This window comes from Jaculus jaculus, chromosome 16 (assembly GCF_020740685.1).
Source record: "Jaculus jaculus isolate mJacJac1 chromosome 16, mJacJac1.mat.Y.cur, whole genome shotgun sequence".
NCBI classification, from domain to species: domain Eukaryota; kingdom Metazoa; phylum Chordata; class Mammalia; order Rodentia; family Dipodidae; genus Jaculus; species Jaculus jaculus.
The window spans coordinates 32034949-32061426 of NC_059117.1; the positions used below are offsets into that span (position 1 = coordinate 32034949).

Below are 26478 nucleotides of genomic sequence, written 5' to 3' on the forward strand. Positions count from 1 at the left end.
TGCCAAACAAGGAACTGAATAAATACCCACAATCTTCCATTGGAATGGGTAATGAGAATACATGTCATTTAGTTCTCTTGGTGTTTAAGAGATGTAGACTGTAATAAACAAAAAAGACAATTTAAAGTGAGTTAAGACTTGGTGTAAAAATAATAATCATTGTCTTCTTTTATCTGAAAAGTTACTCCCTGGCCTTGCCTCCCATTCCTGAGATCATACTCGGCAACCCCTCAGGAAGGCACATTTTCCAGAAAAGCCATCTCAAGGCCTTCCCTCCAATCCATGAGGAAAGCTTAATCATTTCTAAGCTGATATGCACTTTTAAATGTCTCTACTCATGATGAAATTATCCAATATTTTTGCCTCAGGTGCCTTTGCACACAGTTAAAAGGGTTGTTTCCCCAGACTGTAGTGTGTGTGGCATAAATTATCATCACACAAGCTCTGCTGGAGTCTTGCCTACACACCTAAATGCTTACCAAACTCAAATTATCCTTTTTTTTGTCTCATAATATTTATTTTGATATTATATCTTTTTCTGATCTGTGTTTACTTCTCTTCTCTACATACAACATACTGAGGTCCAGGGTAGAAGGACACGAAGAGCTTTGCCCTGCTTGGGTTCAAGCATCACCAAGCCTGTATTTCAGATTGTGGTGCCTGCACCAAGGACAAGTATTCTCCAGGGTTTATTGGCACATGTGGGCAGTTAAATTCAGACACAAAATTGGCATAAGGTACTTAATTGGCATGAGAAGGCTAATGATTTGGGGTTTTCTGGCTTGGAAAACAGAGTGTGGCAATATTTACCTCATAAAACATACAAACAGTGAAAAAAATTGGGAAATAAAGAAGAAACCCAGACTTAAAAGAAAGAAATTTTGCTAATTGAGAGATTCTTAAATGTCTGGAGGAATCTCAGCTTTGTCTGAAATATTCATTTTCTTCCTCTCTCTCCCTCTCTCTCTCTCTCTCTCTCTCTCTCTCTCTCTCTCTCTCTCTCTCTCTCTCTTTCTCTCTTTTTGGTTTTTTGAGGTAGTGTCTCACTCTGGTCCAGGCTGACCTGGAATTAACTATGTAGTCTCAGGGTGGCCTTGAACTCATGGCGATCCTCCTACTTCTGCCTCCTGAGTGCTGAGATTAAAGGCATGCGCCACCACACCCAGCTCATTTTCTTTCTCTATACTGAATTTATAGAGGACCACTGGATGAAATTACTTACACAAATAAAACCAGTCATCATTAACAATTATATAACAACTATTAAGTGCTTAGAGCATAGCAGTTTTTTTTCAAAATCATTGGCAAATATTAATTAACTAATTTAACTTTTTCAACAACTATGTAAGTACTGTTTTAACTTCTAATTGTAATCAAGTAGACTGCGAGCCATCATGTTCATTCATTTCCTTACAGTCATACAAATAATGACTGGGAGGAGTAAGATCATAAACCTGGCAGATTTGCTCCAGCATCTTTCCTCGTAACAGCCACCTTGTCTTATCACATGAGGGAATCCATTCCTCTTGTAGTTTTTGTTTTTTGTATTTTGGCACCTTTTCCTAATTGTATCAAAAGTGACATGTTTAGAAAAGAATCGATTTGACATAAAATTTAGAATTTTTGGCAGTCTTAACTAATTCAGAGTGAGCTATAGCCAGGTTTGGAAGCCCAGTGCCAAATTACCAAGAGCCATGAGCTGTAAGTCCACTTTGGAGCCCCTTGTAAATTGTAAAACACATTTAATCAGCAAAAAATGCAAGCATTGGCAAAATTTCAAGTCCTTGCCCTGTTGAGTTTAAACTCTGACTGCTGTCAGGTGTGAGCTGTGATTTGTCATAGAGCCTTTGGCTTTAGAGTGAGACCTTGATGTTGTAGTCCTGGGCCAGGCAAACCTTCATTGAAGAAAAGCAGTGTCAGACATTTTCCCACTATTAACTCCACCGATCCTCCCCTGTATCAGAGCCAGGTCAAATGTATACATATGGCTTTGTCAAAGTTGAGGCTGAATTTCTAATTAAGCTTTTTCTTGAAATGCTAAAACTCTGGTTACTGTGTGAAAAGCTTTACTACTAAGATATATCAAAATAAAGGGAAATCTGCCATCTGCTGAGAGAATTAACATGCCTTGGTAATTTATTGTTTTCCAACTATATCTGTAGTTATGAAAATTTTTCACTCACATTTCCCCAAGTGATGCTAATGAAACCAAAAGAGTGAGAAAAAAAAAAAAAACATGTATTTATCTGAGACTGAACATCCTTTAAGAATTTAAAGGGTCTGTGATTATATCCTCAGCTATTAGTACACAGGTGAGTTTCCCACAGCTATAGGATCCCATCTGCAAAGACAAGGTATACTAGGAGGCCAGGTTTGAGGGAAGTTCCCTTGCATGACAAAATTAATGTGGCTGGGGAGTTTGTTGAAGATCTTTTCACTGGGAAGCAGTTAAAACAAGATTTGACTTCTAGCCGGGCGTGGTGGCGCACGCCTTTATTCCCAGCACTCGGGAGGCAGAGGTAGGAGGATCGCCATGAGTTCAAGGCCACCCTGAGATGACAGAGTTAATTCCAGGTCAGCCTGAACCAGAGTGAGACCCTACCTTGAAAAACCAAAAAAAAAAAAAAAAAAAAAAAAAAAAAGATTTGACTTCTAATCGAACTGCAATGTAAAAGTCTATTTTCTTTTGTGAGTGCATCTGTAAGAGCTTCTTGTCCCCAACTCACTTCACAAATAAGAGCCAAGTTGTATCAGATTTCCCAGTCTAGGTATAGCTGGATAGATACTGTAGCAGACTTCTCCAAAAATTCTGAGAGACTGGGTATGATGACTATATAACTGGACTAGATAGAATTAAGGAAGCAAGAGAGAGAAAGGGAAAATCCACTGAAATTTAATAAGAAGTCAGCAATAACCATTCTTGTAGTAAATGATGATAGCTGATATATACAAAAGAGCTGAAGATTTGCATTCAAGGTGAAATAAGATTTTGATAGGTACTGAGTAAATCTCATCTTGTTCCATTTCTATGTTCTGGAAGTGACCCATGAAATTCCTTTCTGTAGGAAAGTCCTCCTAATTTAGAACCTCAGTCAATATATCTAGTTGTCAGGTTCAGCAAATGATGAACTGACACAAATAAAGATATGCCTGTTTTGAGTATTGACTAAGGTGTAATACATACAGATATACACCACTAAAAAGAGTCAGCAGAAGTAAGTCAGAGGAACAAGCTTTAATTTCAGGGTTAAAAAAATAGAAGATGGGAATTGCCACTCACTAATGATAACAGATGAAGAGTTATGGAAGGTTTTCTTCTCTCTCTCTCTCTCTCTTTTTTTTTAAAGACATCCACCCATAAGAATAAAGAATGAGAAAGGAAACAAGAGGAACCTGGACAACAGATGACCATCTGTTATTGTCTTAGCAGATGTAAAATTAAAAAAAAAAAAAAAAAAAAAAAAACTGAATCATAAACCAGGGATGGCAGCCCTTCTCTGCCAGAGACGGCTCCCTGAGGCCATTAGGCCCATATGCTGTTCAATGGTCGACCTTTGTATCTAAGACTCTTGTATTGTCTACTTTTTAATTCCTCATGTTTTCTCATTCTATTTTTGCCTTCTTCAATTATTTTATGTCAGCTTATACATAATATTAGCTACATGGATTCACCCTTCGGTCTTTCTATGTTTCTCAACACAGACCTGTCTTTCTGTTTTACCAATCAAAAATCTCTCAACACTGATTATCTTCCCTAAAGAACTTTTTTTTTCAATATTGGGCCTAAATAAGCATGTTCCAAGAGGGTCACAAGACATAGTTTTTGTACCTTCTGAAAGTTTCTGTTCTCAAACGAGCCCTGTACATTTCTCAGTTCAAACTACACTGCCTCTCCCAAACAACCCTTCCTAACTTCACCTCACTTACTTCTCACTTCCTCCATGTGCCCTCTGAACGTCAGCACTGAAACCTTGCTTAGAATACATGTTGACGATCTCTAAGCTATTCTTTCCCATAAGTATTTAAATGCTCTCAATTCCCTCCTATCTTATAAACAAACTCTAGGAAATCACTCCTCCTCTAGTTTACCAATGTGTTACTCTGCAACCCTTTTGCAAAAACCCTGTGAAAATGATCCAAGTCCTAGTTATCTGTTTTCTGAATCCCAAATCTCCCACTGGTCGTCATTTCTCTATAGTTACCAGTTTCATTCCTACTTCTCAATTTACAGTGTGATTCTTACTAAACTTATTAAATTAAATAGATATCAATTAAATCTATTGATACTTATTTTAATCTACATTTTAGAGTCCAGTATTAACATTATTTATATTGAAGCTAAAACTGGTTTCATGCTGGCTCTTTAGAATGTCTTCAGGCTGTCTTTCATGGCCTCTTGGCATGGTCCTATCTTTCTATAGACCCTGTTTACTTTCTGGCACCACAGACTGCACCAAACTTAATTACCTTAGCATGTGTTAGTTTTCTGCTGGAAGTGTGGATATGAGTCCTCCACAGAAACAGAAGCACTGGAAGGTAGATAGATGATAGGTAGATAGATAGATAGATAGATAGATAGATAGATAGATAGATAGATAGATATAAATAGACAAGACGGATATAGATTACAGAGAGATGTTAGATTCAAACATATATATATGTATATGTGTGATTGTTTGTGTATATATGTATGTATATACATATATATTTTAATATGGAATTACTTTACCCAGTTATGGAGCCTTAGAAGTCCCCAGTTTTGCATGTGGCAAGAGGAAAAAGAGATCTGGTAGAAGTTCCACTCTGAATCTGGAGGCCAGAGAACCATGAGACTCAATGGTGTATGTTCCAACAGAAATCCAAAGTCAGAAGTAGAAGATTAATTTTGCTCTTTTGGGATTCTCCCTTACTCAGCCTAGTTTCCATTTAGGGCATTCGCACTGAGGAATGCAATCTGTTTTATTGAGACTACAGATTCAAATGTTAATCTCATTTAGAAATATTCTAAGAGACATCCTCAGAATAATGTTTAAACAAATGTGTGGGCACACTGTGACCAGTATCAAGTTAACACAGAAATTTGCCATCACACTGCCTCAGCTCTGTATTCTTCCAGTGGAAAACACATTGAAAAGAACAGTCTGTTGCTCACAGCTTCTTAGTGAATGCAGCCAGGAAGTATACGTGTCTATACTTAGTCCTACACATAACACAACTATATTTATTTTCATTTCTAATTTTCACTATATTGTTAAAAATATATTTTCTACTCATACTTCACTCAAATCCAACATCTCAGGTTTTATTCTACCTTTGCCCCTTTCCTTACTTATAATGTCTTTCTTTATAATTGAAAATTCTGGCTCTCATTATCTGAAATATATTGACTTTTTTTTTTTCAAGGTAGGGTCTCACTCTAGCCAAGACTGACCTAGAATTTGGCATGTAGTCTCAGGGTGGCCTCAAACTCGAGTGGCGATCCTCCTACTTCTGCCAACCAAGTGCTAGGGTTAAAGACTTTTGCCACCATGACCAGGCCCAGTGTTTATTTTTTAACTCATATCCACATGACATGACTCTATTTCAGAATCGCTAATTCATATCTCTAACTACAGTGCAGTTATTGTGTCCTTAGTTTTGTACTGTATAGTCAAACAGTGTTCTAATATTTTCTAGATCCATTTTATTTCTCCTTTCAGCATGTTAATGTCATTTATTTATATATGGGTAGTTACATTATTTATGGTTTGTCTTCCATTTGGAGTTTCCTCATACCTTAGTTTCTTTTAAAAATTTATGAACAGAAAAGTTTGTAAATACAATATTCATGAATAGTTGCATGGTTTGTTTGAGGTATGTACAGTTTTTACTTGTAAATGCAAGGAACCTTATCACTATCACCACAATTTCAAAACGGCTTACATCCTGGAAAATGTCCCAGTGATGTCTGTGTGTCGATACCTCCTCCATCATTCCTAAGTCAGGATATCCATTCATTTACTTTCTGTTCTATAGCGTCAGCCTTTCCAAAATGTTATGTAAATGAAATTCCAAAGCATGCTTTCCTTTGAGTCTGCTATCATTTAATTAGCAAATGTTTCTAATAGTTCACTTATTTTTATTGCTGGGTAGTATCTGTTGTTTGGATATGCCACCGTTTGGTTATCCATTTGCCTGCTGGAATACATCATGATAATTTCTACTTTGGGTGATGTGTATAAAGTTTCAGTAAACATTCACACATAGATTTTTATGTAATCATAACTTTTTATTTTTCTTGAGTAAATAACATGGGGTTGGATTTCTGGGTCATGTGGCTGCTTTATTATAAATTTTATAGAAAACTGTAACTGGTGGCTGGAGAAATGACTGAGAGGTTAAGCCACTTGCTTGCAAAGCCTATCTACACAGGTTTGATTTCCCAGTACCCATGTAACTCCAGATGCACAAAAGGGCACGTGAATCTTTCTTAAAACATTTTTTCCCTTTCTTTTACTTATTTCTGAATTTCTTCCCAATACTTTGTTCTCAGAATGTCAAATAAAAATTTTCTCCCAATATGGTGAGGTATGTAATGAGGAGTAAAATAAATTTAAAAAATAGAAATAAATAAAAAGTAGGGATATAGATGTAAAACGAAAAACATGCAATTTGAAGTTTTATAAGGATAAAATACACAATCTTTGGCTGGGCATGGTTGCACATGCCTTTAATCCCAGCACTTGGGAGACAGAGGTAGGTGGATCACTGTGAGTTCAAGGTCACCCTGAGACTACATAGTGAGTTCCAGGTCAGCCTGGACTAGAGTGAGACCCTACCTTGTAAAGCCAAAAAAAAAAAAAAAAAAAAAAAAAACAAAAAAAACCAAAACAAAAACAACAAAAAACAATCTTTGAAATGAACAGGAAACACTGTCTGGATGGTTATATGCAGATGATTCCCTGCAGAAGGAAACATGAAATTGAAGAACACAAGGAATCAGCCTTCCCAACGCAACATTAGTAAGAAAGGGCTGTGGAGGATAGTGTGTCTGTGACGTGCAGACATCAGTCAGTCTAACATGTCTATAATATTGAAGTTCCAAGGAAACTGCATGAATAGGGAAAAATGTGTTACAAGTCTGATGAAAATTATAGTTTGTGAGATCCAAGAACTTGATGAACAAAAGCAAACACAAGGAAAATCATATGAAGTAGATCCTAATAAAAGTTTAAAGATCTCCAGAAAACAGAAAAATCAGATTTCCCTTCAAGAAAAACAGGTAGAGCTGCTAAAAGAAAATCTTTTTTATTGCAAATTATGGTGGTAATTAAATAAACTCAGAAACACTTTCAGATTTATGAGCCTTAAAGTTCACTTTTGAAGATTTCTGGCAGGTTGATGGAAGGGTCAAAGTGTTATAATCCATTTCAACAGGGAAAAATAAAAGAGATATTCTTGGTAAAAATGCTAGTGGGGCATATTTTGTGAGTGACAGATTGTTACCACATTGCTTATCTGTGTGTGTAAATATTTTTTAAATATTTATCTATTTCTTTCTTTCTTTCAGTATATAAAATTTGACCATTGTGCTTTGATACATGAGTCACGTGCTTATTTCCTAAAATGAATGTTAGCTGTCAAAACAAATGTTGAAGAGTGTAAGTCAAAAGATGAAAAGTAAATTGATGAACAATAAATAGATCCTAAAATTTCTTTTCATTATAGCCCTATTGGGCCTTAAACTGCCTTACTTAACCTCAAAGTTAACTTAATTTCGATGAAAAAAAATTAATTGGTGACTCCATTTATATATCAAGTTTAAATGCATCTTTATTTTTGCATCTACACAATGTTTTGGATCCTGATTAAAGTTCTCCATTTAGCTTTAAACAAATGAATCTTCAAAACACTATGAGAAGCTATAGATAATTCTGGGCCTGGATGTTTCATAAGCCCTAGGAGTTGATCTTCTCAGAAATCAGAGGTCAGAACGTGTTCTCAGTAGGTTCCAATCCCTCCCCTATGAGAACATGGCATGTAAATTAGGCACATGGATCTCATTCATATTATAAGATGATAAATTGCATCAATATCTGAAAGATTTATTCCAAGGTTTCTAAAAGGATGTTGAAGGTGGAGAAACCAGGGATCCAGAGGTTTTCAAGTTGAAAATGGGCTTTGATTATTTAAACTTTAAATTGGTAAGTTATTTCTAACACAAACCTTTATATGTCAAATGCTACTTGCATTTCTCCAAATTGTCTATTACAAAGAGAAATCTGTTTTTTTTTTGTTTTTTTTTTTTTTTCCTGCTGGTTGGCAGCACCTGCAAGATGCCCTCTCTTGGCATCCTCTTTGACCCAGGCAAACTCCATCCATACTTTGCACTTCTCGCTCTTTACTGGACACATTGCACTATCTACTTTTTGCCTTTATTGTAGATTCTTTCTTCACTTTACGCTTGCCAGATAAAACAAAAATGCAGAATGATGGAGGCTGAACAGTGCTTTACAAAAGAGAGTGCTGAAAAGTGGGAAGATTTACATGGTGGGAAAAAATGAATAAGGATAAAGAATATGGCTGAAAAGGGACTATGTGGGTCCAGTTTTAATGGAAAATGTTCTATTGCCAATTTTATTGCCATAGGAGATCAACCCAGTGGTGGCTGGCTACTACTATTTTGCTTTATGAATAGCAGTTCTTGAGAAATGTAGTAGTAAACCTTGGTTCATTTTGCTTATGTGCTAATGGCATTATTATTCCCATGCCATTAGATATGATTTTCTTGCACATCTGTTTCTGAAAGGAAAAAAGAAACTTTACACATCATATGAAAATATAACTCATAAATTACATAGGTTGATTTGGCCATATATTTCACAGTCTGTTACGCCTACTTCTGTTTTAATTATTCTCTTACAGTTAGTAGTCTATAAGTGCATTATTGACATAGATGATTTCCTTTGTTTTTGTGGACTTTACCCAATAAAATTTTGAATTTTTTAAATTATTTCTCACTCAGTAACTCAGATATTTGGATAAATAACAAACTTCTAATGTTTGCTCTTAACTTTTCAAGAATTTTTGTACACATTTTATCTACATGAAATTTAAAGGCACATTGTTATTCTTTCTCTTTAAAAGATATTTTGAACAATGTGTGTCTTTTTTCACTCCCCTGCTGCCTTGTAGAAGTATCATGTTAGTTGTTTTTATGGCTCATGTCTCTCATCTAGAGGACCCCTGTACAATGCTTGACCACGACAGCCCTTGGTTACTGTGGAGATGATTTATCATCTACACATAAATGTCCTATGCACTAGCTTCATAAATGGCATGTGCAAAATGACATCCATTAATGACATCTTCTGATACCCATTACAACCCTATTTTCTTGTTGATGGGATACAGAATTTTTCACAAGTAATCAAGAAATCTAGGACTTGGGATGGAATTGTTAATTTGCAATGACTCTCATAGTAGAAAGATGGGGAAGATGCTAAGGATGAAAGCTGGTGCCCTCCCATCACCTACTTCCTCCTAATTGCCTCGTAGAATCTCTTCGTTTTGATCCCATTGCTTCCTTTTAGCTTAGATATTATCCTTTCCCATCTACACTTTTGCCAAGATGTGAAATTAGGCTTTCTTCTTCCATGTGCATTTCCTGCCAGCCCACCATCCATGATCTTTCCAGAACAATCTTGAATTCTCTATCCTGTGTGCTTCCAGTGGTCTTTCCTTCCATACAAGTCCAAATTCATTGGCATGTTATTTAAGACTGTGTGAACCTGCCCTTGTCTACCCCAACAGTCTGATCTATAATATTTGGTATTCTTCTTGGGTTATAGTTGTACTTAGTGGTCTCCATATGCCACAGGCACACCAGTTTCTGCCCTGACACTCCCGCATTGTACCTCCTTCTAATTTAATTTGAATAATCTCCATTGGTATTTCAAATATCTGGACAAGTGTCATTGATTTTGGCAAAGATACTTTGCCATCACCCAAATCACCCAAAGTATTTGATCTATGTTCTCTCTCTCCCTATCTCTCCCTCTCCTGGGTCACAGTAATAGCATTGTTCACCATGGAGCTGTCCCAATTAGACCATGCATCGTTTGCTGTCAAAAACAATTGTGGATTCATTGACAGACTCATTATTTAGTTCAGGGTAAAAAAAAAAATCTAAGACTTTGGTTCAAATAGTGAAAAGTGATCACGAACAAGAAAGCTTCCATGGGTTATCTCCATCAGCAGGTCTTGTTGGTATGGTTGAGGGACTAAATCTCCTACCACAAATGTTAGATCTGGGAAGAATTCCAATTCCAGGCAGTTCTGCTTTAAGTGCAAAGAAACTAAGTCCGTGAAAGCCTTACATACAAGATATGGATGTCCCAAGTCAGAGCTGAGTACAATGTCCTGTTATTAGTTATCTTACTTTCTAAACCAGTATTTGTCTTTTGCAATCAAGCAAGATTTAAAAAAGAAGAAGAAAACAAATTCCTTCCTAGTCTGCTATGGAGGGACAGGGTTTGACCCTAGGAAGTAATGTCAGCATTTGTGGAGATTCCCCTGCCTTGACTTGTGGGGTTACTCAATGCTTTTTAACCCTCAAAAAGGATGAGGGGAACCTTAATGGCTGCAAACTTTAACCGTGCTCTTTTATAGTTACCCCCCTTGGCATGGTCTCATGAAGTGACCTATTTTCCTCTCATACTACTTCTGGTCCTCAAGGAAAGAAACGTCAATATGATATATGGATGGATTCCAACATCAACAGGTGCATATATTAAGGTTTTAAATCAACTATTGTTACAGTACACACCCTGAGGTTGAGAAAGAAAGGACATCCAGGACTAACAAACCCGACTGTTCTGGCAAAGATGCTGTGCGATCCATGCTGCCATGGCTGGCCTGTTCTCCTTTAATATTCCAACTCCATTTATAAAAACAAGCTAATGGTTCAAGTAGTAATTTTAACATTACTATTTCATTCATTTTCTCCAGGCACTTCTACCTCCAGGTCTCTTGAGGGTTTCCAAGGGGGTGTGATGTCTAGAGTTTGCTTACTTAGTGTAGGGACAGCTGTCAGTCTGTTAGAAAGTGCGTTAGACCGTGGGTCATTCCTCACTTTATTACTTTCTGAGTAACGGAGAGATTCAAGTTTGGGGATATGAGTACTTCACAACTTGGCATTCTCAGATTAAAAAAAGAAGAAGGGACTTAATCACGGCAGTGCAGAAACCAAATTACAAGTGTATAACAAGGGCAATTTTAACTTAACAGCTGCTCTGAATTGAACTTTTAAGTATACTGTGATTACTGCTGCTCAACTGAAATTCCTGCAAAGTATGATGGATGTCTTTTCTAGGCAAGTACTGGAGGTCGGTACGGATGGTGGCTGTGCCAAGGGGCTGTGCCCTGCCTGGTGCTCAGCTGCAAGAGGAGACAGAGACCGTTTCTGCTCTGGCCTCCCTGACGGTGGATGTGGAACAGCCCTTTGCTCAGGAAGACAGCAGGTATGAACCCACTGCGGAGGAATCATGTGGTCAGTAATATTTCAGGCTTTCATGTTCTTCTCTGGCATTGAGACACCTTCCTCCTATTTTTCCTTCACCTGTCTCCTCCACTTCCTCCACCTGTTTCCTCCAAAGCCATAGATGCCAAGGCACATGCTTTAAGAATGTAGTACTTAACTGTTTCCTTCTTCCTGGGAAACCCAGACCTGGAGCATGTGGTTGCAGTTCATAGAGGAGATGAGATATATGGTGAGAAAAATCACTCCTTGTTGGGTAATTTAGTGCAGATCATTATGGAAAGAGCTGCTTGTGGGCTTAAATTCTTTCCCTACTTATCTCTATTTTTCCAGATGTTCTTTCTTTCTTCCTCTCATCATTTTAAATTCTTGATGTAACAAAGGGAAGAGAGGAAAGCCAAAGCTGGTTGTAACACTAGTTAGTCGCCGCCCAAAATGCACACACACTCCTAAGTGGCAGTCCCTGAGGTCGAACTGGATAACCAAGGACATTGCCTGCAAAGGAGGCAGAAGTGTGTGTAAAGGAGTACGTGGAAGGGAGTCTGATTTTATTCTGCATTATAAGAGGAAAATGTCTGGTTTCTTCACATGAATATAAATTTCTGGGAAAAAGGTAAGGTTAACCTAAGTCTGGATTCATTTGCTCTCTTTTGAGAAGTCCTTGTCAATGTTCAGCCTCCGATTTTGTAGATCTTGCAGCAGTCAGAATCTCTTTAAAATCAACCGTGACCAATGCAAGGACAAGTGTACATTAACATTGGTTCTTTCTCTGGCTGACTTCAGGGTCACATTTCCTCCACGTAAAGGAGAGTCGATGAGGCCGCACTGAATCTCTGTGAGCTTGCACTCAAGTTGGTTCTGAGCAAGAAATCTGACTCCTCTGTCAATAACATCACCATTAATTATGCAGATCCTGCTACTAGTGCATAGGTTGGCAATTTTCCCAACAAGGCGCCAATTTGAGCAGGTCTAGTTTTCTTGCTTTTACTGAATACTCCAAATTTTAATGGAGTTAACATCTTGTTTGGGACCAGAGTAGTAGATAAACTGAATAAGAGATTTCATTTTACACAGTTATTCTCTCTTACTATAGCCACTTCAGAAGAAGATTATCAGGAGAGGAAAAAATGTGTGTTACTGAACTAAAAGGCATTTTCTTACAGTATCTGGAGAATAAGGGAAAGTGTATTTTATATCTTTGATATTATGAACTAACCCCCTGCTGGTCCCAGCTAAGAATTCAACCAAGTTTATAATCCAAAGGTGTTGCGATTATTCCCAAGGCCAAAACCAGTTAGTTGTCTGTCATCTGAGGGCTATAAAACTGAGGAAACTAACATCTGCTGGTGTTGGAAATAAAAGAGCAAAGCTATTCTTTAGAATTCATTTAATACAGAAAGCGAGGTTGAATTCCAACCTGCGTGAAGTAAATTGTAAGTAATTTTACCCATTAACTTGTAGAATTTGGAACAATTAACAATAATTTGTGATGTTACGAGCCCTGAGTAACATAAAAATCTCAGCACTTTGACAGGAATTGCCTCTATGAGCATATCAGCTTGTTTTCTGGTAAACAGTGTGCTCAGATATCTGAAAGAATGAACAACCAGATCCAGTCTACAGTGACGTTTTGAACTTCACCTGATGGCAGATAGGGAATGTGCAGGGGGTGTTTAGATGTGCTAAAAGGCCACATGGATGTTGGTTGTTTTGTTTTGTGTTCATTTATCAGATTTAGACGTCCTATTTCGATTGTGACTGACTTTTCTTCAGGGAGGAAACATGGTTTGACTTGAACTATTTTCTATACCTGTAGATTCCTTTTTCAGTAACAGAAAATAAAAGTGTATATAGTTCTGGCTCTTGCACTTCAACTGAACTGCATGTGAATATAAAAATGATGGACAGAGGAAGGAAAGATAGAGAAAGAGAAAGAGAGAGAGAAAGAGAACCTGAAAGCCAGGGGAATTCTCCCCCCTATTCAGTATGAAAAAAAAAAAAAGGTATTTCAAAGTCAGATAAAGAAATAAAAATATTCCTGGGTCTTTGTTATGAATGCAATATTGCAAGCACACAGGAAATTGAAAAATTAGAAAAAATCAGAGAGCTACATGGATGGAAAAAAAGTGAAGGCAAAATTCTCTTTATATGAAATTCTTGCCAGTTATTTTGGAGGATATATTGGTGTTTGGAGTGAGATGACTCATTTCATACTAAGATTTTGGGTAAAGCAGATCTTTTCCGGGCCAACTCATATCTGACTCATTTACCACTAGTGAATAAGGGATAAAAATGCTCCTGGCTACGGACCACTGTAAGTATTTGCTGTTCATTTTTTTTTTCTTGGATGGGGGCAGGGAGACAACACAGCACAAGCAGTCATTTCATCCTTATAACTGCATTGATAATCCTTGGAGAACAAATTATTAGTAAATACTGGTGAGAAGGGACACACTTGGAGGACGGTGTACTGCTTTATATTTTTCAAATGTAGCTTCCTGGTGGCAAAGGAGGTGAGTGGAAAGAATATGATTGATGTGTCAGTAAAAAGCAGAAAACAAGACCCTGAACGTGCCCACATGTCATAGTGAAAGACTATTTCAAAACACAAGCCTGCCTGAGTATAGCACATTGTTTGAAGACAAGAATTATGATTTTTTTTTTTTTTGCCTTCTTGCTAGGGATGTGTACCTTTAAGAGACTTGTAGTCTGTCTTGGGTAGATATTTGCTTTCAAACACGTTTGCTTTGGAAAGCTTGGTATCATGCTTAGATTTCTTCTTGGAGACCATGGCAGGCTGTGCTGCAGCAAGAGGACTTTCTCTCTGGCATTCATCACTTCAGGATGATCAGCTCTTAAGTTTGAGGAGCACATCCTTACTCTAGAAGTCCTAACTGGGTCTATTTTTTAACTCAAAATAAAAAATGAAAGCTTAAATTTTCCTGTGTCAGTGTGAGCTGTTAATAGAAGTACGAATTTTGCTATATGATCTTCACATAGCTCCTTTACCTCATAATTTAATCTGTCTCCTCTGCAACTCTTCTGATGAAAGAGGTGGTTTCAAGTCATTTGGAAGAATGAGAAAAATAACCCAGTTTTTGAGTAGCTATCTGCCTGGTGAGTATGCAAGTATAATCATAAGCTAAAATCTTACAACATCATCAGTTATAGCTTTGAATGACTCACCAAGAGCTCCAGAAAATTGATGCCCTATTCTTGAATCTCATGATTTATGTAGAAACATAGACCATTAATAAATGCATACTCATGTCTAAGGTATTTAGAAATATGACTGTTCAAATTTCCTACCCATTAGTGTTATGTCTCCCAAGCTGCTAAATGTTAGTATTGCACAAATGATGCTGCTTTCTGAGTTTACTCTATGATGCTGTTGTTTTAAGAACTTGTTTATCTAAGCAAACATTCCAAAAATAAGCTTCATTTTTAATTTTATCCCAGTGTCCATAAAACCTTAGCTGAAAATTAGACAGAGATTTTAGATCTCCTGATGAAAGAGAAAGAACCTGCCCATCTTTTCCCTCCTTTCTTTAGGGTCTTATTTTGTCTGTTTACCTAGTGCAGCCTTGAAGTTTGAGTCATATGCTCTTAAATTCAATGCCCCATTATATATTTCAGGATTTTGTCTGTATTCTTTTCAAAATAAAGTCTAATTTGATAAAATGAAACAAAGTTAAAGAGGACTGTGAGTAAAATGATATACCTGATGAGTTTGGCTTCTCAACTCATCTTCACCTCCCTTCTTCTCTCTAGGGCTTGCCACTCCTCAGCTGAACTCATTTTCCACACTTAAAAATTGTGTGCACTTAAGTTTTCTGAACTCCTTTTTTCTGGTGTTCAAATTAGAGTGAAATTCCATTGCATTACAAGTATGCAATGACATAGTATCACATGAACTCAGTACAACTCCTGACACACAGGAAACACTTAGTCAAGTTTGCTTCCATTATCATTCTTGCAACTCTTATTCTTCAATGGACATTACATGTTATTCTTCTTATAAGTTGTTCATAACCCAGTGGTCTATAATATAAGGATGTAGAGGTATTACCTTCTCTCTAGTCCTTTTGCTACATAGCAATCAGGAAGCTACTTAAAAAAAAAATTACAAAGTGAATCTTGTCAGGCCTTCTCTGAGACCCTCAGTGCTTTTCCATTTCCATTAACATAAAAATACCACCCTTAATGGGATGCATAGGCTGTGTATAATTCTACCTTCACCTATAGTCCATACCTCATTGCTAACATTTCTCCTTTTTGATTTCTGCTTTGAGTTCCAATACCAAAGAGAGGACTTGGCTAATTAATTTATATTTAAAAAATTATTTATTTGAGAGAAAGAGAGTGGCACAGATAGAGAGAGACAAGGAGAGAGAATGGGCATGCCAGGGCTTCTAGCCACTACAAATGAACTCCAGACACCTGTGCCATCTTGTGTGTCTGGCTTTACATCGGTACTGAGGAAGCAAACCTGGGGCCTTTGGCTTTTGCCAGCAAACACCTTAAAGGTGAAGCCATCTCTCCAGCCCCAACTTATTTATTTTTTTTAACTAAAGTACACTTCATACATAGTAGTCAGCACAGATCTCAAGACTTTTACCTATACCATATTCACATAGGCACCACCTATAGCAAGATCAAATCCATTTTCATCAGTCCAGAGTTTCCTTGTGCTTTTCCCAGTCAGGGCCTCTCTCACCAGAAGTAAGCACCTTTTAACATCATTCATTCATTTTGCTTGTACATAAATTTCATTTCATGGGAATTGTGCCATACATAGTGGCTTTTAGTTTGGCTTCTTTCAATCCACTATGCTTAGTATTTCTGACATCTGTCCATGTCATTGACAATCAGTGCTTTGTCATGTGTTTTATTGTACATTATGCCGGTGAGTTAACATATTCTCATTTGTTTATCCACTTGCCTGTGGATGGGTGTTTGGTGTGTTTCCAATATTAGGTGAATAAAACTGATACACATTAATTTTCTTCCTATTATGAAAACAAAATTTACCACATTGATTGTTTCTAAGTTTCAGCATGATGGTGTGAGCTGTATGAACAAGGTTTTGGAACAGTTCTCTAGAACCTTCTTTGTGAAAAGCTCAAACTCAATAGCCATTGGATGGCTTCTACATTCCCCTTCCCATCCTTAGACCTTCAAAACTACTATTTTATTATTTTCAACTTTTAGAGTTCTAGCTTAAAACCATCAGAAGTCTGGATCATTGTGTTGACTATCTAAGAGATCAGAAAGGGTGTGTCTGTAAAGGACCAGGAATTCATGGCCAGAATTAAAGAAGTGAAAGATGGACAAAATGAAATAATAAGACAAAGCTGGACTGGATGAGAAGTACTAACAAAATTTAGTGAGATATCCCCACCACTTTCAGCAAGCTGCATGTCTGTTAGGTTCTATGTGTATGTACTATCTTAGCTTTTGCTATTACTCCTGAATTACCTTTATGATGTGATCCCTCATGTAATTTTCAAATCACACACCAACTGTGGAGCTGTAGTTTAAATCTGGAATGAAAATGGAAATTTTACCCTTTGCTAAAATTCCCAGTTTGTTTTTGATTGAGAATACTTCTTAAGAACTATAAACTCAGATATACTTGTGGATATATAAACAATTGAAAAAAGGTCTCATGGAATACCTACTATGCATTTAAAATTGTTGGAAGACAAAAATTGAAGGAGGAAACAGTAAATGAGCTCACAAGTGTTGGAAAGAGCAAAGTAAGGAAGTCAGTGGGGCAAACAAACTCACACATAGTGTACTTGTGGCAAACACTGGGTTCATCATCTTTTATTCTGAGCTGATGGTTTGCTTAAAACAAGTTTGTGGGCTACAAGACATTAGTGACTGAGCAAGTCCTTGTGTTATACAAATCCAATCAACAATAAGATGCTACTTTACATACATCATATGACATACACTCCATTAGAATGTAAAATGAATACAGACTCTGAGATCCATGAGTCCTTGTCTTTCTTTCTTCTCCCCCCTGCCCCAGGGATGAGTTCATTGCCCAAAAGACAGGGTATATAGTAAACACACTCAGGACCTATTTCCAAGGTCAATGAGAACATCAGTAATGATGCAAGCTATGGCAATGGTGGACAACTATTTGGCACCATTTGCATGCACAAACATATAATCCTGATAGTCTTGTCTCTGGGACTGTGCCACACAGACACTTTTATCTGAAGGCACAAGTGTGTGGAGCATACAAGGAAGTTCACTACAGCTGTATTTATGATTGCTGATTCGAGAAAGAATAGTTTAAAATGCACACCATCAGGCTGCCATACAAAATCCTTAGCTAGACACTAAATATAACCGCCTGGATACATGTAATCAATACAGTCCTGAGTAAACTAAGAAACAAATGATGCATGTGTGTATAAAATAAAATTTACTTAAAATAAAAACACATGTCCACAAAACAATATCACATAGCTTTAAAGAACAAATAATGCATGCAACAGTCATTTTGATTCTTTGGTTTTGAGATGGAATGACAAAATATAAGGATGAATTTAAATAATAAAGTGAGATCGAATATGCCTTGCTAAATAACATTATGAATAAAGTGACAAATATTTTAAAAACTCATAGAAAATGAAAATACCAGTTTAAGCAAAAATTTTAAAAAAATAGTTTTATGATACTGTATCTAAAAATTACTATTTCCTTTCTGCTTTTACTGTTGTCAATTATCTTAGTCACATATTGCTGGATTGATTGAATTTGCAGACTACTATAGCTAATCTTTACATTTCACTGACTGAGACTCCTCAGTGATTACCATGAGCTTGGCTTGCTATGGTAGAAGCTTGTGTCTTTAAACTAGTTAAATTATTGTGCTAGTTAATCTTTGGTGAGGTTAGTTTATCATTAGCTCTGATGTCTTTACAGATGAACAATTATAGATAGATGATAGACGGATAGATAGATAGTTCATTAGATAGATGATATATAGATATAGATTATAGATATACATAGAGAGATAGAGATAGATTAGGTATAGATTTCAGACTGCTCTTGAACTGACTGTTTAATCAAGGCTGGCCATGAATTTCTGTCCTATCCACTACAGCCTCCTTGAATAACGGCATTACAACGGTATGCTACCATGTCAAGCTTGTACATGGATGTAAGTTTAAAGGTGCAAAAACTGCACAACTTCCCTTCTTACATCCTGTCACCCACCTATGTATTTGTTCATCAAGATTAACTGGCATATCTACAGGTGGCTGAGTGGAGATATTTTCACATTTCCAGAGCTTTACTTCTCACTTTTTCCCTTAAAATTCCAACATCTGTCACTAAATTACATTTCAAGTAAATTTCAGAAATGCAAAATAGTCATGTGAGGATGAGATTTAAGTAAAGAACACATGCAGGGCATGGTGGTGCTCACGTCTAATCCCAGCACTATGGAGACTGAGATAGGAGGAGTTAGAGAGTGTGTGAAGTATGTTCTTCACATTAGCAAATTTGGTTCCCACAACCTGGAGAGAGAGTCAGAATGTTTTGTTTTGTTTTGCTTTATTTTACTTTAAAGTGTAATTTGAAAATCTAAAGGCTGACACAGTTAAGGTTTAGAAACTGAAACAGCTCAAATTTGGACATAGGGTCTCTACTTTGATATCCAAGCCACTTTCCAACCTGGTAGGTACCACCATGATTTTGGTACAACAGACAGAGGAGAATGTATCAAATGTTTCTCTCTGTCTCTCTCTCTCTGTATACATATGATATAGTTGAAGGTGGACAGCAATGAATAGATGTCTTTTTAATTTTTTATTTGTTTATTTGAGGGAGTGAGGGGGAAAGAGGAAGAGAGAGAGAGAGAATGAGTGCACCAGGACCGCCAGCCACTGTGAACAAACTCCAGTGTCACCTTGTGCATTTAGCTTGCATGGGTCCTGGAGAATAAAGCCAAGGTCCTTTGGCTTTTCAGGAAAATGCCTTATCTACTAAGCCATCTCTCCAGCCTGCAACTGTTTTTTTAAAAGGAAGTTTGTTGGAAATGACTTTAAAACGACAAGCTCATTGATAGTTTTATGCCCTATATGAAAGTCTTTTAAGTTTCGTGATGAGTTTCATGCTTTGTCAGACACTGGATTGCAGCATAGACATTCTGTTCACATGTACAAAGCCCAATTTGGACCTGTGGAAAAATGCACAGATCTTCCACCAAGAGGAGATGAGTATCACTTACACCTGCGATCCATGGTGTATTTCCCTGATACCACTACCCATGAAATTCCACATGCACTGAGTTCTGGATGTTGGGGAAAAATGACTCATTCTCTATTAGAACACTCACTGTGGTGTTCCACAAGTTTTGACCCACATATTCTCAGATATACATTTTTTGCATATTAATATATAAATTAAGTTACAAATTTAAATGTTTCTTTATGTGTGTGTGTGTGTGTGTGTGTGTGTGTGTGTGTGTGTGTGTTTGGGCCTGCCATGGTGTGCATGTGGAGGTCTGAGCACAACCTCTGAGTCATTCTTAGTTTCTACCTTGTTTGACACTGGGTCTTTCATTGTTTATCACTGCATGCTCAGTGCAAACTGGCCCTCAAGTTTCTGGGGAATATCCTGTTCCCCTTCACATTCACCATAGGATTCACTGGTGCTACAGTGCTACAGTGTCTGGCTTTATGTGTACTGCAGAGAACCACACTCAGGCCCTCACTCACGCTAGTGTAGCAAACACTTTATCCACTGAACCATCTATGCAGCCCTGAGTTTTGCTTATTAATTTCACTTTTTCCCTCAGATGCTGATCAGTATAGACAAAACAACTCATTACAACTCATCTTTATTGTTATCTTATATATTAAGTCTATACACTTTCTCATAATTTCTATATTTTGCTTTTTTTTTTTCTTCTCAATTTTTTCCCTGTACTCTTCATAGAGTCTTTTTAAGAACTTTGCGTTTTGGATAAGGTTCAATAACACATGCCTAATGTTTCTCATTCTTTGTTTTCTAAAAGATAGGTTAAAGTCTTTTTATTAAGTTCCATGAACAACATATTTCTTTCAGAGTTTTAAATTTACTATAAGAATGTTAAAGTAAATGAAAGCTAATTTATTATATGTATAATGAAATCTTAACTCTTTTCCTTATATATCTATGAAATAACATGTCTCAACAACCATTTCTCTTCATAAATAGTTTTTTTTTTTTTTTTTTTTTGAGGTACGGTCTTGATCTAGCCCAGGATGACCTGAAATTCACTATGTAGTCTCAAGGTGGCCTTGATCTCGAGGTCATCCTCCTACCTCTGCCTCCCTAGTGCTGGGTTAAAGGTGTGCACCACCACACTGAGCTCATAGCAGTGTTTGAAACATAGCAAGTTTTTTTTGGATATGAAAGTGAGGCATTGTATAATGCCAGCAAGTAAACAATATGAAGAAGAAAATGAAAACCATCCACCATCTAGAAAGAGCCACCAGGCCTCTCCAGTCATCCTTCTGGCAACATAGACATAACACTGCATGTGTGTGCCACCTGACACAATTCCATACCCAGGATAGGGAACGAAGGGATGAGTCCACAAGGTTAGATAAATAACAATGTCTTCAGTGGTCTTGTTTACCTGCCCTTCTCTTTGTATCCTTCACTAATCCAGTCAGGAACATATTGTCCTCTTAGTTCACACACGGAACTGAGCGCATTGCCAGGATTAACAGTCCTAATGTGTGCAGAGCTCAGACTCAACCTCAATCCTCGTGGCATCTCAAATCCCAGTAATCCAGCTTCCCATGACAGCCCAGCTATCTCCTGTATTTCAATGCCTGCTGCAATTTGTCCTTTTGACTAAATTAAAAGTCTTCCTAAACGTTTGCCTTCAAACACCCTCAAAGTGTTACTAAATTAAGGCTAAATCTCAAGTATAAATTTTCAAGTGATTCGTTTTGGTTTTAGCCAAGCAGAACGCACCACAGAGGATGCGGAAGAAAAACTATTTGCACACTACTATAGAACATTTCTTATAAAAATGTTGGGTCTATAGCAGTGATTTGCTAATCAAATTCAGAATTTGATTTGAAATGCCTCCGGCAGGAGGCCAAGCCAGTCATGAAAGAACAGAAGCAAAACCCGGAGGCCTGCTGTCTCGCCTCCAGAACATCCCTGAGTTCTTTGCTCTCATTAGCAAACCGGTTCCATAGGAAATCGCTGCAATTGCTTCTAAAATAAAATATTGCAGCTAATTTTTTTCAATGAATTATTGGACTGTACTAGACACAAAACATGTACATTTTGGAATCTAGAGTTATAAAATATTCTGACAAGTCTTAATATAAACAGGAACATTTCCAATGATTGCTTGGATCTAAAATGTTTTTCCACTTGACATTTGTTTATACTTCCTAGGAAAGAAACTCTATTTATGGATAACTGAATAACACAAATAAACATCAGAGAGAGCTGAAAAATCAGCTTTGATTATGCATGAAAATCTACAATGTCATTGTGTACTCTTGTGCCGTATTCTGATTGCCTGTTTATTTTTACAGAACTGCTGGTGAGCCCATGGAAGAGGAGCCAGCCTTGTGAAGTGCCAAGTCTCTCCCGATATTTCCTGTGTGTGACATCATTGTGTATCCCCCCACCCCAGCACCCTCAGACATGTCTGCTGCCTGGGTGGCACAGTTCAGTGGAACATAAACACCGGGCACAGATTTCTGAACAGCAGCTTCACTTGTGCGTTGGATGGACTTGAAAGGGCATTAAAGATTCCTGAAACAGAACCGCCGTGATTCTAAAGTTTCAGTAAACCACGATTGGAAGAAACTGCTTCCAGCGAACTTTTATGCTGGGTGACCCACTCCCAGACACAAAGTAGGCGCTAGAAAGCTTCCACCAGAGCATTAGATACCGTTAATTTCAGAAGCTACAACAGTCAGTGAAATTTGGGACAATGCCTGCAGAGATTCTCATTCTTCACATTCTGCTCAGTGTTTTATTATATAGGTTTCTGTCAAACAGTCTTAAGTTGTTTACAGGATTTGTTTCCAGCTATGAATGGGTGGGAATTTCACTCAGATTGTAGTGGGTTTAGGGGATTTTGTTGTTGTTTTTGGCCATTTTCTTTTGATGCCTTTGTTTGAACACACAGTTCAACTCATCCTGGTGAAAGTTCAAGATGGAGGACACAGGCTGCCGCTAACCCCCCTCCCCAGTGGAATAAACCACATGGTCTCTCAAAGCCCAAATGCCAAAGGAACACCACACACTGTATACAATGGTGCAATATTTCGTGTCCTACTTTTGAGAAAAAAAAAAAATGCCCTGCTTCACTAACTTTTGCCTCATGTCACATAAGGACCATTTGCAATTGTGTTGGACAATGAGGTCTCCCCACTCCCATGTAACCCTGTTTCTGATGGTGAGTGCCCCAAGTATATGTTCCATGGAAGATTTGCAGTGTCTTTGAAAAGCATGTAACTTTTCAAAGATGCTCTTTTTTATTTTTCAATTCTACCAAAAACTACCCTCACCTCCTTTCTTTTGCTGCCCTCCTCCCATTTGCTTCTTTTTTCTTCCCTTTAACCTTCCTTTCTCTAGAAATCATGAAGATCACACACATCTCCCCACTACTCAGTCACTTTGAGTATTGACTCTATTTCCTTTACTTCCCAGGTAATTGCTTTGTTTAATCTGTTTTCTTAGCTATGACATCATTGATGAGAGTATGGCTTAAGAAATGTCACTGAGGTTTCTAGATCTTTGAAGTGTGTTATTGAAGACTCCAGTTATCACAAGTCCCCTTGGATGGAACTAACCGAGAAGGGTGCCTTCAATTTGAAAACAACACAAAATTTAACCATTGAACAGGCTGCCTTAGTGGCAAAGAATAAAATGATAATAATAACAACAACAACAGCAACAATAATAATAATAATAATAAAGGACATGTATTTCTCAGATTAAAAGCAGCTTGCTAAGTACAATATAAGCAAGTTATCCCCCTACCTCTGAAAATTCCACTTCAATGTATAACTCAAACACCTGAAGAGAGGGAGGTGGAGCGCCTCACATATTTAATATCTGACAATGCTTTTGAAAGAGTTGATGTTTCTTTTTATATATTTTCCTAACTCAAAGGAAATATTAAAGCCATAAGTGAAGATTGTCATGCTTTTATTCCAAAATCTGAAAGAAACCTTAATTAAAACAAGGTTTTAGGGAAAGCCATGATATGAAAGATATGGAACAATGTGGTTTTGGTTAAGGAGGACTCTAACCTGTAAATCAAAGATGAAAGATTTCACTCAAGTAGAATTATATAACTCCCTTTTGTTATATAGTCAGACCATATTTTTCATGCATTTGGTTTTTTTAGGATTACCATTTTAATTTTAAAGACTTTTATTACATATACAAAAATGGCTCAGTACTTGGTTTAACATCTTAGAAATTTGAGATACCCTTTGAAATCGGAAATCATAAATGGAATATAACTCAGTTTTAGGTAAAAATTATTTTCATTGCAGAAGGTTTAGGTCAATCTAGACTCATAATAGTAATGAATTTTTTGTAAATTTCATTTTCTTCATATTTTCAGAGAAATTGATGCGAATTATATTTGTTAGCTCTTGTTTTTTGTAGTAATTGCTTAAGGAAATTTACTTAAAGAAAACCAAAGTATTGTAAAACAGACGTTCTTCCTTTAAAAAGAAAAAAAAATACCATGTCATACTTAGAAATATAAGTGTTTTGTAATCAACTTCATAATTTAAAATCCCTTGCTTTTTAGTCCTTCCAAGTATATTTTAGATGTATAGTAAAATGAAGCAGGTAGCATAAACATGCTAATTCGGTGATGTTCTCTGCAATAACATGGCCACATCTTTAACACAAGCCATCAATCAGATAAAGCCAAATCACAAATTGGAAAGTATGTATTAAAGAGTCAATCAAGCATCTTTCTATGTGACACCATACCTAACTGGTTGCAGTTAAAATTATTAGGATACTGGGAGGGAAAGATAAACTGTTTTGAGGAATAATCACATCTGAATGTCGTTGTAAGAATAGAAGGCCAGTGCTTTTTGATTATACCGTTACGAGATGGAGTGGAGCCCTGAGGGACAGAATGGAGAGTTCTGAGATTACCAACATTTCTGTTGAATAAAGCAAGCACTTTTTGAATAGGCAGTTCACTTGGTATAGCTTGCTTCACTCACACATCAATTTTTATTGTTCCCAGTGCTTTCCAATGAAAGACTAGTGGGAAAGTGTCTAAGCATTAGTAACTAGGCCTCTCCTTGCTATCCATACTCTGAAAGATAATTACACGAACTCCCTCACAGTCTCAGGATAGCACATACAAGGTGAATAAACATGATTTTGTTTTAGAAATTTACTGGTAATTGATTCTAGGAATTTAATAAGATTTCATAATAGATGAACATTAAGAAAATCAAATTTTCCATTCATATAATTTTGACTTGTGTATTAAACTGAAGAAAATACAGTTTTATTAAATAGCAAATAAAACAGACTTCAAACGAAAACAGTGTATGATGCCACTTTGCAGTAAATGGGAAGAACACTGGAGACGGAATGTTTTCAAATATTTTAACAAATTTACTGGAGATAAAAATAAGCTTTCAGGGCTGGAGAGATGGCTTAGTGGTTAAGCGCTTGCCTGTGCTTGCCTGTGAAGCCTAAGAACCCTGGTTCGAGGCTCAATTCCCCCAGGACTCACGTTAGCCAGATGCACAAGGGGGCGCACGCATCTGGAGTTCGTTTGCAGTGGCTGGAGGCCCTGGCATTCTCTCTCTCACTCTCGCTCTCAAATAAATAAATAAAAATAATTTTTAAAAAACCTTTAAAAAATAAGCTTTCAGAAAAAAAATATTTATTTTGAAATTCCTACAATTCACATTTACATACTCAACCCTAACAATAGAAAGATTGGCTTCAGTTTGGCTGTGGCCCTATGGAACAATTTCCTTTGCCTCACTGGAAATATGGTATCTTTAAGAATGTGCACATCCTCTCAGAAAGACTTTCAAAATTCTAGGACTGGACTCTGCTTTATTTCTGGAGGTCAGTCATGAACTGCTGTGGATTTACTGGGTTTCTTTACAGACTTCATATGGGTGTAAAACAGAATGCTCATGTGCAAAATCTCCAGGGAGAAAATTTCTTCTCAATCAGCACTTTCAAACTTATTTTTTAAGCTTAGCATTTGGGTTTAGCACAATTTACTTTTAAAATTTAATATTTTCCTTCTCAAAATTTACTCTCAATGTGTCTCAGTGGAAGCAAATATTAAAATCTAATAGTCCCCAAAGAAGTCAAAATTGTGTGTCATAAAAATGATTCATTCTAAGCTTGAAATATCCATTCTGTCAGAGTTTAACGTGGTCATTTCTTGTAGTATTGGTCTTAGCATTCTTTTCCTGCTTCAGGTATGAAATCACATGCCTGCTGAGAACATAAGAGAGAACTAAAAAGACAGAAGTAGGAAACAACACACCTGTTGGACTATTTCCATAAAAGGGGCATTTTCACCTCCCAATGAAATGAAAACCAGATGATCTATACTAAGAAGGGAAGGTATTTTATTGTCTTTAAAACTGACCATCCACACGGTCATGATCATCATCCCTGGTTTGTGTTCCCCAAGGACACAATTATCTTCCATTTCCTGGCAGAATTTTACACTATTTGCTGGATTTTAACAGAAGTGTTATGAAGTACTTCATCATCTTCATCAACGCCATCACGGATATATGTACATGATTATGTCTGGCTCCTTTCTCGGGACATATTACACTGAGAATCATAGCCTTTGGCTCCTGGTGCTAGCAGCTTGCTTCTACTCCATCAGAAGCTTTACGAACAGGGAGTGGTGGAGCACACCTTTAATCCAGCACATGGGAGGCAGAGGTAGG

The 26478-nt window shown here is 37.1% G+C and overlaps 1 protein-coding gene across 13 annotated transcripts in view; it reads left to right on the forward strand.

Annotated features, from left to right (window-relative positions):
• The window catches only part of Hdac9 (histone deacetylase 9), a 915786-nt gene extending 890544 nt beyond the window's left edge, over window positions 1-25242 (forward strand). For 9 of the 13 annotated variants that reach the window (XM_045135730.1, XM_045135719.1, XM_045135717.1 and 6 more), the window contains one exon: window positions 22087-25242. In XM_045135730.1, the coding sequence (XP_044991665.1) occupies window positions 22087-22292 (206 nt within the window). In that variant the 3' untranslated portion in view covers window positions 22293-25242. Of the gene's footprint in view, window positions 1-11353; window positions 11502-22086 lie in introns of all 13 variants that reach the window. The other 4 variants (XM_045135721.1, XM_045135729.1, XM_045135728.1 and 1 more) reach the window with 1 other exon arrangement.
• The last annotated feature ends 1236 nt before the right edge of the window (window positions 25243-26478 follow it).